At 39.4% G+C, this 13,004-nt stretch overlaps 1 protein-coding gene across 1 annotated transcript in view; it reads right to left on the bottom strand.

Annotated features, from left to right (window-relative positions):
• Nucleotides 1-13,004, bottom strand: part of CFAP43 (cilia and flagella associated protein 43) — a 116,542-nt gene that overhangs the window by 66,064 nt on the left and 37,474 nt on the right. Inside the window, exons 18-20 of the mRNA XM_089671115.1 lie at nucleotides 2,447-2,551; nucleotides 1,537-1,614; nucleotides 480-605 (exon numbers count right to left, since the gene is read on the bottom strand). Of these exons, the coding sequence (XP_089527241.1) occupies nucleotides 480-605; nucleotides 1,537-1,614; nucleotides 2,447-2,551 (309 nt within the window). The remainder of the gene's footprint in view (nucleotides 1-479; nucleotides 606-1,536; nucleotides 1,615-2,446; nucleotides 2,552-13,004) is intronic.

Below are 13,004 nucleotides of genomic sequence, written 5' to 3'. Positions count from 1 at the left end.
GGCTTTAAGGAGCTGCCTGTAAGTAGAATCCTGAGAGGTAAGCACACCTTCCACTTGTCTAGTGGTACCCCTGTTAAGGTGGGCCACTGCTGGATCCACAATAGGACCAGACCACCATTCAACAGATTGTCTGACAAAGGGGAACAGTTCCACCTGAGAGTGTGCTAGAGCTGTTCCCCTTTGAGACTAGACTCCCCCCTTTCTGGGTGCTTCCAATCTGCACAGAGGAATGTTTAAAATAGCAGGTGTAGTGGGAACGTTTTTGCACCTGTAAGCACTCTAAAATATTGGAGACAGAAGGTTGAATTTTCCACTGAAAAGCTGTGAAAGCATAGTTAGCAATTTTTTTTACAGGAGAGGAGCCTTTACAACTTTACAAAACTGAAAGTTAAGCTTCCAATGAACATAGTTTATTCTCATCACTTGGGGAATAGATTTTCCTAATAACCAAGTCCTGTAGCAAATAAATGACCACTCACCCTTTCCACAGCCTGCTCTCTTTCTGCGTGGAGTCTCTCTTGCTCCTCTGTGTCTAGATTAAATTCCTGTTGATCTAGTTTTTCAATGTCAGGCAAAGATTCATTCTCTCGCATCATTGACTGTATCTAAAAAGACACATTTAATAAAGAAATTTAAACAGGGACACCTATACAAATGGGATACCATAACTAAGGTAAGAGAGCAAGAGTAAGTAGGAGTAAGAGTAAAAACATCTCATCTCAGAGTTTTAAATTTGTAAACATCATCTGGAACCATTACTAGGAGCCAGATGCCAATATCTTTAAATTTTTATCAGTGGTTTGCTGCAAATCCTCAATACAGTATAATTGGCTGGAAAACTCTAAGGTGACACCTTCCTAGAATCAGCTGTAAGAATGCATCCACATTTTTGGTTTGAAGTGGGTGCAATGCATTAAGAGGAATCCTGTTTTCTGCTTCTTTGGTGTGGTCTCCAAGTACACCTTCCACAAGGAAGGTTGGTCACACATGTGAAAAGTGTAAAACTCTGATATATAAAAAATTCAAAAGTCTAAATAAGGCCTTAGACCAGACATTCATATGATTATCTCTAAATACAGAACAATAGAAGATACAAAATCTGTCCATGCTCATTTAGCAGGCCACACCAAAGGTAACCACTATGACTTCTCTCCTAAACTTGACCGACAGGGTGCATACAATGTGAAACCAACAGAAAAAGCAAAAATTGACAAAAGCAAATACATTTTCCAGTGCAGTAATGGGAATTTTACTATGTTCATCAGTTGCAAAGTACAACTCATGACCTATAACCAGTCCAATGGCTAATAATAACTGCCCAGATAGAAAGGCTGACCACATTTTTGTCAAAAATGTATGGAAAAATATAATATTGTTTGTGCTTATTGCAATGAGTCAGTAGCATTCTGGGATTTGCTATAGAGCAGAATATGGATATCAAGGTATTAAAAATAAAGCAAATGTAACTTAAATAATATTAGATACAGGCAACATCTTCACACATTTACCTCTTAAAATAATTTAAAAGGAACTTACTCTCTGCCTCATTTCTTTTATACCATTTTTTAGACTCTTCTTCTTGTTGGCATATTTCTTTGTTTCTTCTTTTATTGCCTTTTCAAATGAAGATTGAACACGTAAAAAGTAAAGTACTTAAAAGTGATAGCTACAATTAGATGGCTATTTAGTTCATATGCTCTTTTCATAAATATGAAGCAAAGCAACAATCAAAATTCTGCAGTGCATTTAGTGAAATATAATTTGTAAATGGTTGCTTTAGGCATTTAGTAATCCAATAATTACTGACCATACAGCCATAAAAATCTACCTTTATATTACTCAGAAATGTCTGCACATTTCTTGCTGATTCTTAACAGTGGTTAAAACAAAAATCCAATTAATATAGCAATGAGTATGTTCCAAAAAAACATGGAAAAATAGTCCTCTGTCATCAGCAAATCTGCAGTCTCATTTCCAGGCATTACTCACAAATGGGGTAATTTCTTACCAAGGTGGTTGGCAATACCTTTAGTTCAGTGATTTATCTGAGATGTACTCATATCTTTCATAGGAAAGATAATAGTGTACTTAATAAACTAGCCTTTTGCAGCATGAATTAAGGAGGCTCAACCCTTGTTGTTCATTCTATTTGCCACCATTTCCCCCACTGTTGTTGTATTCTCTAGAAGGTTTTAAGGACTTTATACAATTTGAACTGTTGTATATATTAGTCACATGGTTATGTGAATGGGAACCCGACCTGCCAGCTACCCAATCATAACCAGAGACCAGGAGCTGTCTGTGACAGCTTGGTCACTTTGTTGGGAGTGACCATTTGTGGACTCATATGTGCAGCATGTGGGTATTAAAGCCCATCTTCCTTGCCACTGCACATGTGTTATGGTCAAAAAAAGGTTAAACACATTTCAACAACTGTAATTTATACCTCATCACGCTTCTGATCAAGCCATGTAGGATCTCCAGATACAATAGATGAGGCTAATGTGATGCTATCATCCTGATCAGTCACCTCCACACTCAACTGGTTTTCCTAAATAAAGAGTATGTCATCAACATATGCAAAGTAAAAAACATAATTACAAAAAAAAAACAATTCATAACAATTTAAATGATTAAAGAAATTAAGCAAAGAAAAGAGCAGGTGCTGCATATACAGTACCAACCAAATTCCAGTTGTTGTTTGCCTAAGGGCTCACACTGGTGGTCGGGGGACAGTAAAACAAGCAGTTGAGCTGCCAGTTTTACCACCCCCTGAGATTCTAATATTACAACCTGACAGGACTGTACATGTTCCATGGCCACAGCAATTGTAACTCAGACGGCAGAGTTTGACAGGTGGCACTGCAACAAGCGGATCAAATCAATTTTTGCAGATTTAACATCAGAGACTCTGAGAAGGAAGAGATCACTGAGACCCCTGTTAGAAGTGATGAAAAAACATAATGTGAAATACAGATGGGGCCGTGATACAAGTTTAATCGGGTGGAGGGATGGAATTACATGTATCTTAAAATTTCCGGAAGATATGGAAGACTTCTGTGATAAACTTGGACTGCAGAGACAAGTGATACCGGGTTGGGAAGTGGAAGAGGGAGAGTTGGACACTGGTAGATGGCAGTTGGTTAAAAGAGGAAATAGAGAGACAATAGATAAGGAGACATTGGGGAAGAGGGGGGGAAGGTGAGCGGTCATAGTTGGAGTCGAACCCCTATAGAGGGATCAAAGGTGGAACATGATCCATAGGCAAAGGAGGCCTAGGAGGGGGAGGAGGTTGGGGAGGGGGGAGGGAAAAGGGGAGGGTTATGGTGGGGGAGGGGGAGAAGGATGGTATAGGGGGAAGTTTTTAAAAATACTCTGCATAGTGAGGAGATGTATACAAGACATATGGAAGATATAAAGTTTATAACTTACAATGTAAAGGGGTTGAATAGTCCTGGGAAGAGATTTAAGCTATTTAAGGAGTTGCAACATAGAGAAGCTTCGGTAGTTTTTTTACAGGAGACGCATTTTGAGATTAAGTCAAATATTAAATTTATCACCAGAAACTATCCAACATGGTTTTATGCAGACTCCCCAATTAAGAGAGCTAAGGGGGTGGCAATCGGGTTTGCTAAAAATGTAAGGTGGGAGGTAGAGGATAGAGATGACGGATCCTGAGGGGAGATTTCTGTTTTTGAAAGGTAGATTGCAGGAAATAGAGTGTACAATAGCGAATATATACTGCCCAAATAAGAGACCAGAAGTATACCTGAAAGGGATATTAAGAAAGCTGATGGATTTTAAAAAGGGAAGACTGATAGTGGCGGGAGATTTGAATTTATGTTTAGATCCACAGATGGATACAACTTCTCGTGTGCAACGAGAGGGAGGTAGGTCTATGAAGACCTTAAAGAAGGAGATACATGAGGGCCAACTAGTGGATATATGGAGAATAACGCATGGAAAGGAAAGAGACTATACCTTCTTCTCTAATGCACACGAGACTTATTCGAGATTGGATTATATAATGGTAGAACATCAACTTATTGAGAGGGTGGTTAAAGTAGAAATAGAGACAATGACTATCTCAGACCATGCCCCAGTTATAATGAAGGTAAGATGGGGGAGGCAGTTGACAAGGGGGGTAGGATGGAGGTTAAATGAGGCCCTTTTATTAGATCAAGAGATCGATCAGCAGATCAGAAAAGAGATGGAAAGATACTTTCAAGAGAATGAAACAGGGGATGTATCAGTGGCTACTGTCTGGGAATCCCATAAGGTATATATTAGGGGTATATTGATCGCGCTAGGGGCAAAAAAGAAAAGGGAAAGGAGTAAGAAACTGACAGGGCTCTTAAAAGAAATATACGACCTGGAACAGATCCATAAAAATAGAATAACAAGTGAGACAAGGCAGAAGGTAATAGGAAAGAAGAAGGAGTTGGAGATATTAATGGAAGAAGAAAGGAGGAGAGGACTCAATAAAGTAGCAGTGGAGAGGTATAGATGGGGAGATCGACCAGGAAAACACTTAATGAGAGCCCTGAGAAAAAAGAAAAATAGAAACTATATAGAAAAAATAAGAAATCCCAAGGGAGAAATGGCTCACTCTACTAAAGAGATTGGGAAGGTATTCAAGGAATATTATAGCAAGCTGTATAATATTAATTCCCAGAATTTAGCAAATAATAGTGAAAATGAAAGCAGAGAAAAAAGAAGGGCATATTTAAAAAATGCAGGACTACCAAAGATAGATGAAGATCTATTGAGATCCCTGGAGTTGGAAATTACGCAGGTGGAAATAAAGATAGCGTTGAAAGATACTAAGGTGGGGAAAAGCCCTGGCCCAGATGGATATACCGTGAGGTATTATAAAAAATATAGTGAACTGTTAATACCTAAATTGAGGGAGTATATGAATGCCCTGGGTGGGGAAATGGAGATTAGACAGGAATCCCTACAAGCCCATATAACACTTATACATAAAGAAGGGAAGGACGCTACTCAATGCTCTAGTTATAGGCCAATTGCACTCCTAAATATAGATACAAAGTTATATGCAAAGGTCTTAGCAAATAGGATGAAAGACTTGATGCCAGAATGGATCCAGGGGGATCAGGTTGGTTTTGTATCGGGGAGAGAGGGTAGAGGCAACGGAATCAGAACTTTGTTGCTGATCCAGAAAGCTAAGAAAGGGAAAACCCCGGCAGTGATGCTCTCGATCGATGCCGAAAAAGCTTTTGATAGAGTAAACTGGAGCTTTATGATGGATACCCTAGAGATCATGGAAGTAGGTGGTAGAATGAGGGAGTGGATAGGAAAGTTGTATAAAATGCCATCCGTGGTTATTTTGGTTAATGGTGAAAAGTCTGAGCCCATAGGGATGTCAAACAGGACAAGACAGGGATGCCCACTGTCCCCATTGTTGTATGTGTTATCATTGGAACCCTTGTTGGAAACAATTAGGAAGAATGTAGATATAAAGGGAATACAAATAGGGGAAACTGAACATAAAGTGGCAGCTTTTGCAGACGACCTGTTGTTTTATGTGGGAAATCCTAGGATAACACTCCCGAATTTAATAAGAAGTTTAAAAGAGTATGGGGAAATATCAAACTTAAAAATCAACCCGACAAAAACTGAGATCTTAAACGTAAATCTTCCAAATGGTGAGAAAGAAAAGATACAAAAAGAATTCCCTTTTATATGGAGAGATACAGAGATAAAATATTTAGGGGTTAAACTTACTGCTTCATATACAAAATTGTTTAAATTAAATTATATTGCTCTTCTAAATGAGATCAAAGAGGAACTGAAGATACTGGGAAGAGGAATCCCCTCTTGGTTAGGACGAATAAATCTGATAAAAATGATAATTGTACACAAAGTCTTGTATAAATTTCAGATGATCCCAATAAGACTCCCAGAGGCCTTTTTTAAAGAAATTAAAAAGATGATAACAAAATTTATATGGAAAAATAAAAAACCTAGAATATCCTATGATCTGATGAGTAGAGGTAAAGAGAGAGGGGGATTGGGAGTGCCAGATTTTAGGAGATACTATAATGCTGTAGTTTTAACAAGAATTTATGACTGGACACACAATATAAGGGGGAAAAGGTGGGTTAAGATAGAGAACGAACTGAGTGGAGTTGACCTGAGTAGAAGCATATGGGCACCAACACAATATAGAGGTTTAAAAAATACCACGAGTGTGTATACACTGAATGTTTTAAAGGTTTGGGATAATTTACATAAACGTATGAAGTGGGATTTTAATTCACAATTAATGTCACTAAGAAACATGGAATATTTTCCACCAGGTATAGAGGGGATTATGGGAAAATGGATTAAAAAGGAAGACATTCAATTAAGGGATATTATGGATGGACAGAAATTGAAAACATTAAAAGATTTAAAGAAAGGTGGAAGGGAACTTTTTATTAAGATTGATGAGTGGAAATATCACCAATTAAAACACTTTGTTGAGAGTCTTCCGAAACCTATGAGAGGGAGAAAGGTTTGGAACCTGTTTGAGAAGTTGGAATCACGGGGAGAGGGGAAACGGGGCACGGCAAAAATATATAAAATTCTCACTGAGTTAGTCACGGAGGTAAAACCAATGTATATAGAAAAATGGGAAAAGGACTTGGGGATAGAGATAGATGAGGATAAACAGAGGAAAATATATAGACTCACACATGAAAATATCAGCATGAGAGAAGTGGAGGTAAATTATAAAAGTTTGGTAAGATGGCACATCACACCAAAGGTGGAACATAAAATGGGTATAGAGAGAACACAAGAGTGCTGGCGTGGGTGTGGAGGGATTGGTACGTGGTTTCATATTTGGTGGGAGTGCCCAAAGATTCAAAGTTTTTGGGAGAAAACGGTCAACTTAATAGAGAAAATCTCAGGGATAAAGATAGGATTAGATCCGGAAGTGTGTTTGTTACATAAGACAGATATACCAGTGAATAAATACAAGGATTCGGGTATATGGTACTATGTGAATGCAGCAAAGGGGTTGATACCTAGATTCTGGCATAGTTTAGAGGTTCCGAGAGAAAAGGACTGGGTAGAGAGAGTAAATCAGATTAGTAAGATGGAGAAATTATACTATATCCAAGAAGGTAAGATGGAGATATATAATAGGAGATGGGAGAAATGGGAAGATTTTGTACATCAAACGAATATATATGAAGCAATAAGAAATGAGAAGAGAAGTTTCTTGATTTTATAGGGAAGGAGAAAAGAGAAAAAAAAAAAGCAGAGTGGGAGGGTGGAGGGATGTGGTAGGGTGTAGGGGTAGAGGCATGGGATATAAATAGGGGGCAACAGAAGGAGATAGGATGAAGAATGTTATATATGATATGAGAACGTTGATGAAATGTATTGTAACGTTCTTTTTTTTTTTTTTCCTCTCCCTTTTACTATATATGTATTTATAAATATGAAAAATCAATAAATATTTGAATTAAAAAAAACAAAAAAACAAGCGGATCAATAGGGCCGCACCACAACTGCAAGTCACAGATTTGGCACAGTCCTGCAATGTAAAATTGCTGTTTGGCAATTAAAAAGAAAATAAGAAAAACACAAAAAGCAGTACCTCCTGAATGCCTGCCAGGCGCTGCTTTACTGCCATGAATTGCTTTTCAGAGCTGCCCCTTTTTTCCGTCCTTTGGCCACCCACTGAGATTCTAACATTATAGCCTGACATAGCTGTATGTACATATTTTATGGTTGCATGCAGGTAGCACCGCTTGTAAAACTCACTCATTGAGAGCAATGAGTCAGCACCATAACTGTGAAGCAAATTCTTGGTACAGTCCTGCACAGGGGCGGACTGATAACTCATGGGGCCCTCGGGCAATAGGGGATCATGGGGCCCCTGTGTCCTTGCCAAAACTCAAAAAAACCTATGAAAAAGGTACCAGGGGCATCTCATGGGGCCCCCTACTGACCCCGGGCCCTCGGGCAGTGCCCGAGTTTCCAAATGGTCAGTCCGCCCCTGGTCCTGCAATGTAAAATTGTTGTTTGGCAATAAAAAAAAAGTAAAAAAAACCTAGTTGCATCTTCTGAATGCTTGCCAGCCATTGCTATACCACAGTGAATTGCTTTTCAAAGCTACCCGTTTTACCGCCTCCCTGGCCACCCACAGAGAGTCTAACTTTACAGCTTGACATGGCTGTACATATTCCATAGTTGCAGCAATTTTAACTCGGACTGCAAAGTTTGACAGAAGGCACTGCTTGTCAAATTCACCCTCTGAGATCAATGGGACTGAACCACAACTGCGAACCATATGCTTGGCATGGTCCTGCAATGTAAAATTGCCTTTTGGCAAAAAACACAAAAAACCTGTGTCAGGAGGTGACAGTAGCGCATCCTGAATGCCTGCCAGCCACTGCTATTCCACGGTGGATCATTGTTCAGAGGGCTGAGTACGTGCATAATTGTGTTTCTTTCACATTTTGTGATGCACCAAGTGGAATTTACGTTGTTGATGTAGCTTTTTACATGCGTTATGGTCTCTGTGGGTTTTCAGCCTCTCCATTATTTTTAGTTTAGAGCCTTTCAGGTGTGGTAGCGCAGCAACATTCCCCCCCTTTTATTTTGTTTCTCTCTTTTTGGTTATATAGCTAGGTGCTTGCTGCTTCCCTAGATTTTATTAGTGCTTAGTGGCAGCGTGGGAGGTTTTTTACGATAAAACATGTCAAACAACCCGTCAGGGTGGGAGGTTTTTTACAATAAAACATGTCAAACAACCCCTCAGGGGAGGTGACCACGATCGATTACTCCTTCGCCATGAGGCGTACTGGATATACACGTTAGACACATTACAACCTGGTGGTCTTAACACCAATCTGACATTTAAATGTTTTCTTGACAGTAGATAATATACATAATTTTTTCAATTTCTCCTGGATACCAGTTTCCTTTGACCTGGACACGCTAGGTTGGTTATGTTTTTAGGTTTTGTAGCCGTTACTATAGTTTCACTCTTTCTGCCTTATTTTTCTATTCCTTTTTCTTTTTTTTTTTTTTCTCCTTTTGCCCATATATGTATATAAGCCTGACCAAGCAGCCCCAACCCTGCTCCTTTTAATTAATTGCATTCCCTGGTGTGATGCTGACGATTATTTCACTTGAAATAGCTGTATACATTGTTCCACTGGGCTAAATCCTGATGATAGTGCTATGGAGGTTTTTTGTCCTTTGGGACAATGATTTTCTTCGTTTTTTTCTTCTTTTTTCATTTTTATTTTATTTATTTTTTATTTTTTTTCTCTTCACCCCTAATTCCAAATTTCCCCACTTCCTTTTTCCCCTTCCCCACCTTTTTCTTTCTTTCTTTTTTCTTCTTTTCTCTATTCCCCCCTATTTTTACTTTTTTTTTTCCCTTTGACCTTTTTTTTCTTTTTCTCGATTTAGTTCCCTTATTTTTCCTTTTTTTTTTTCTCCTTTTTTTCCATTTTTTCCTTTTTTCTTTGTTTCTTTTTTTTCCTCTTTTTCTTTCCTTTTGTGGTTCTTTTTTCTGTTTTCTATTTTTTTTGTCCTGGTAAGTCTTGCATTCTCTATTTTTCACCTTCACGTTCACTTTGCTTTTTATCACTGTCCCTGGTGTCTATTCAGCTCCCTTTCTGAAGCTGACCCTGCACCTGGCCTGACAAGGAAACCCACATCATGCGTTGCCATGGCGACAGCAGTTCGTGTCCCACCGCTCAGTAGATATGCACACATACACCACACGAGGCACACTCTGATTGGTGGCAACCTCCGTTGCTTAGCAATGGCACGCCAAGGTTTGCTAGTGATTCCCAATCGGGCACATCTGTCTAGTGTGCCCGATTGAGAATAGAGATTAGCGCCACGTCTGCTGCACTTGGCAGAAGATAATTTTTAGTACATGGAGGTATATACACATAGTAGTATGTCTCTATTTAACCATATTGCACATATTTTGGTGGGATTGCGATGTCATGGGATGCCAGGTGAAGGGGATGGGGATATGTTCTTGGTTTTGATTGATGGTTTATGTATATATAGAATGTTTAGTCACTACTGCACCCTTTCCCATGCCTAACAAAGGGGTCCTGCGTGGCTCCGAAACATTGCACTTTCTTTTGTGATGTGATTATTTTGGAATAAAAACCTTTTTTGGACCATATTGGAGATCCGTGGTGTGCTGGCGAATAAGTACGTTTACAAAGCCAGGCACAACACTTGGCACAATGCTGTAGTCACAAAGCCAGGCACAAAGATGTAATCACAAAGCCCGGCACAAAAATGTAGTCACAAAGCCCGGCACAAAAATGTAGTCACAAAGCCCGGCACAAAAATGTAGTCACAAAGCCCGGCACAAAAATGTAGTCACAAAGCCCGGCACAAAGATGTAAAAATGTAGTCACAAAGCCCCGCACAAAGATGTACTCACAAAGCCAGGCACAGAGCTGTACTTACAAAGCCAGGCACAGAGTTGTAATCACAAAGCCAGGCACAGAGCTGTACTTACAAAGCCAGGCACAGAGTTGTAGTCACACAGCTAGGCACAATGCTGTACGACAAAGCCAGGTACAAAGCTGCACTCACAAAGTTATAAAGGGGTTCTCACAAAGCCAGTAATTATTCTTTGATCACAAAGCCCGTTATAAAGCATTTTTTACAAAGCCAGATATAATGCATTTCTCACAAAGCCAGATATAAAGCATTTCTCCTTTATGACTAGCTTTGTGAGAAATGCTTTACAACTGGCTTTTTGAGTACTGCAAAGCCAGAGATAAAGCATTGCTCAATAAAAACAGTCATAAGGCATTTCCCACAAAGCCAGTTATAAACAGAGCTTTATATCTAAAGAATGTCATGTATAGCCGAGCGCTGGAAATAAATCTGAAGCAGCTAGCACATAGGTATAGGTAACAACTCCTTATAAAATATGGTATAAAGTGCAGCGCTAAATAAATAAATAAAATAATTAATTAAATAAGTATTGTGAGACAACCAAGCGCAGCGCTGATATAGGGTACAACGCTAAATAAATGATAACTATGGAAAGTCAAGTACAACATATAAAGTGAAAATAAATAAAGTCCATATATAAAATAAATAATGTCTGTGGGACTATAAGGCAGAGCAATGACAGTGAAAAAAACAGTGAAAGGAATCCATTTGCTGACGTCACGCCGCCACTGCCAAAGGTCAGACCGGTGGCCATCTTGGTACTCCATTTACTTCTTTTGCTATATACTCCACTTGGATTGTTTTTACTGATTCTTGCAATAAAATACTGCACTATGGTGTCCGTTTATGACACACAGAATAGCTGAGATTCAGAGGATCACAGCTATTCTCTGGTCATTCACAGTTTATAACACCCAGGAGAATATGTTCAGCCCTTCTCTGGAAATCTGTGTTCTCCCTCCAGATTCTCCAGCCCAGAGCTGGAGAATCGGAGGGACCGCAAACTAAGCAGAGATAATTTACCTCTGTTTAGTAAACTGATCTTTTACTGTAATCTTGCGAGATTATAGTAAAATCAGCCGTTTTCCAGAGTTTGTAGACCGTTCTCCCTTCGTTCGGAGAACTGCTTCATAAACTGCATTCACAGGAGAACTGTGTTCTCCGAGAATGCCGGAGAACTGAGCAGCGATCTATTACCGCTGGTTCATAAACGGACACCTTAATTCCATCTGCAGTTTGCCCTTGGCGGAGCATTCCTTATAGAGGTTTCTGGCTGTTTCCTATGTCCTGATGTGATGTACTTACATGCTGTTTACCAGTAGCTTTCTGGTTTGTTTACATCTGACAGAGGTGGTAGATTCCTTCACTGGATCATTTCACAGTTTTTTCATCATGATTGCTGTGCCTTATAGTCCCACAGACATTATTTACTTTAATATTATTATTATTATACAGTACTTATATAGCGCTGAAAGGTTTGCTCAGCGCTGTACATTATAGTGGGGGACAGAACATTAGACAATACAGTAAGAAAACAATACTCGACGGGTTCATGGGCCCTGCTCTTTCGAGCTTACAATCTAGGAATATATATGGACTTTATTTATTTTCACTTTATATGTTGCACTTGACTGTTCCATATTTAGCATTTATTTAGCGCTGTACCTTATATCAGCGCTGCACTTGGTTGTCTCACAATACTTATTTAATTTATTTATTTAGTGCTGCACTTTATACCAGAGCTTTATATCTGGCTTTGTGGGCAATGCTTTATAACTGGCTTTGTGAGTACTATTACCTGCAAAGCCTGTAATATCCTTAAACAACCTCATAAATACCCCATCTGCAGCCAACATGGTCCACTCTTCCGACTGAGCCAGTTGCATGGCTACTTAGGGTAAGGAGGGCTCTGAGACAGCAGGTGCACACTCAGAAAACAAAAGCCTGGCCATGAGATGGCTGATTAAAAGACTGAGGGAAAAAAAGTGCATAATTACCATGAACATAAGCAGCACTGTCTGCCCCAAGGCATCCGACTCCCTCACTGCACAGACGGAAAGTGCTGATGCAAGAGGGAAGAGAGGTGAACAAGTTCAGAGGAAGGGAGTGGGCAGGAACCAGCCACACTGCCTCTCCATTATACAGCCACTGAATTAGACTGGCTTTCACATGTGGGAGGTGGGTGTCCCAGGATCGCTCTCACGTGCCACCCGAGGGGCAGCCATGTGCCATATCTGGCACATGTGCCCGTGGTTGCCAACCCCTGCTGTACACTGTAGTTATCTTCAGATTAGGATGCTACACCAAACAATGGGAAAAAAGTGATAACTGTCTGGGAAGAATTCCTAAGAGTAATCATTACTATGGTATTTTACTCTCACTAGGGAAGTATGCTGATATAACAGCAAGTGTATTGGACTAGTAAGTTACCCAGACACCACATTCTCAGTAGAATACAGTATACCAAAGAGTTATTTTTATATATTTTATTTTTAATACATTAAAGTGGTGGTAAAGTCATGTTCATAATTGAAAATAAT

The sequence above is a fragment of the Staurois parvus genome, unplaced genomic scaffold, assembly GCF_062004578.1.
Source record: "Staurois parvus isolate SC_StPar_1 unplaced genomic scaffold, SC_StPar_1.0 ptg000099l, whole genome shotgun sequence".
Lineage (NCBI taxonomy): Eukaryota > Metazoa > Chordata > Amphibia > Anura > Ranidae > Staurois > Staurois parvus.
This window is presented reverse-complemented; position numbering and strand designations above follow the sequence as displayed.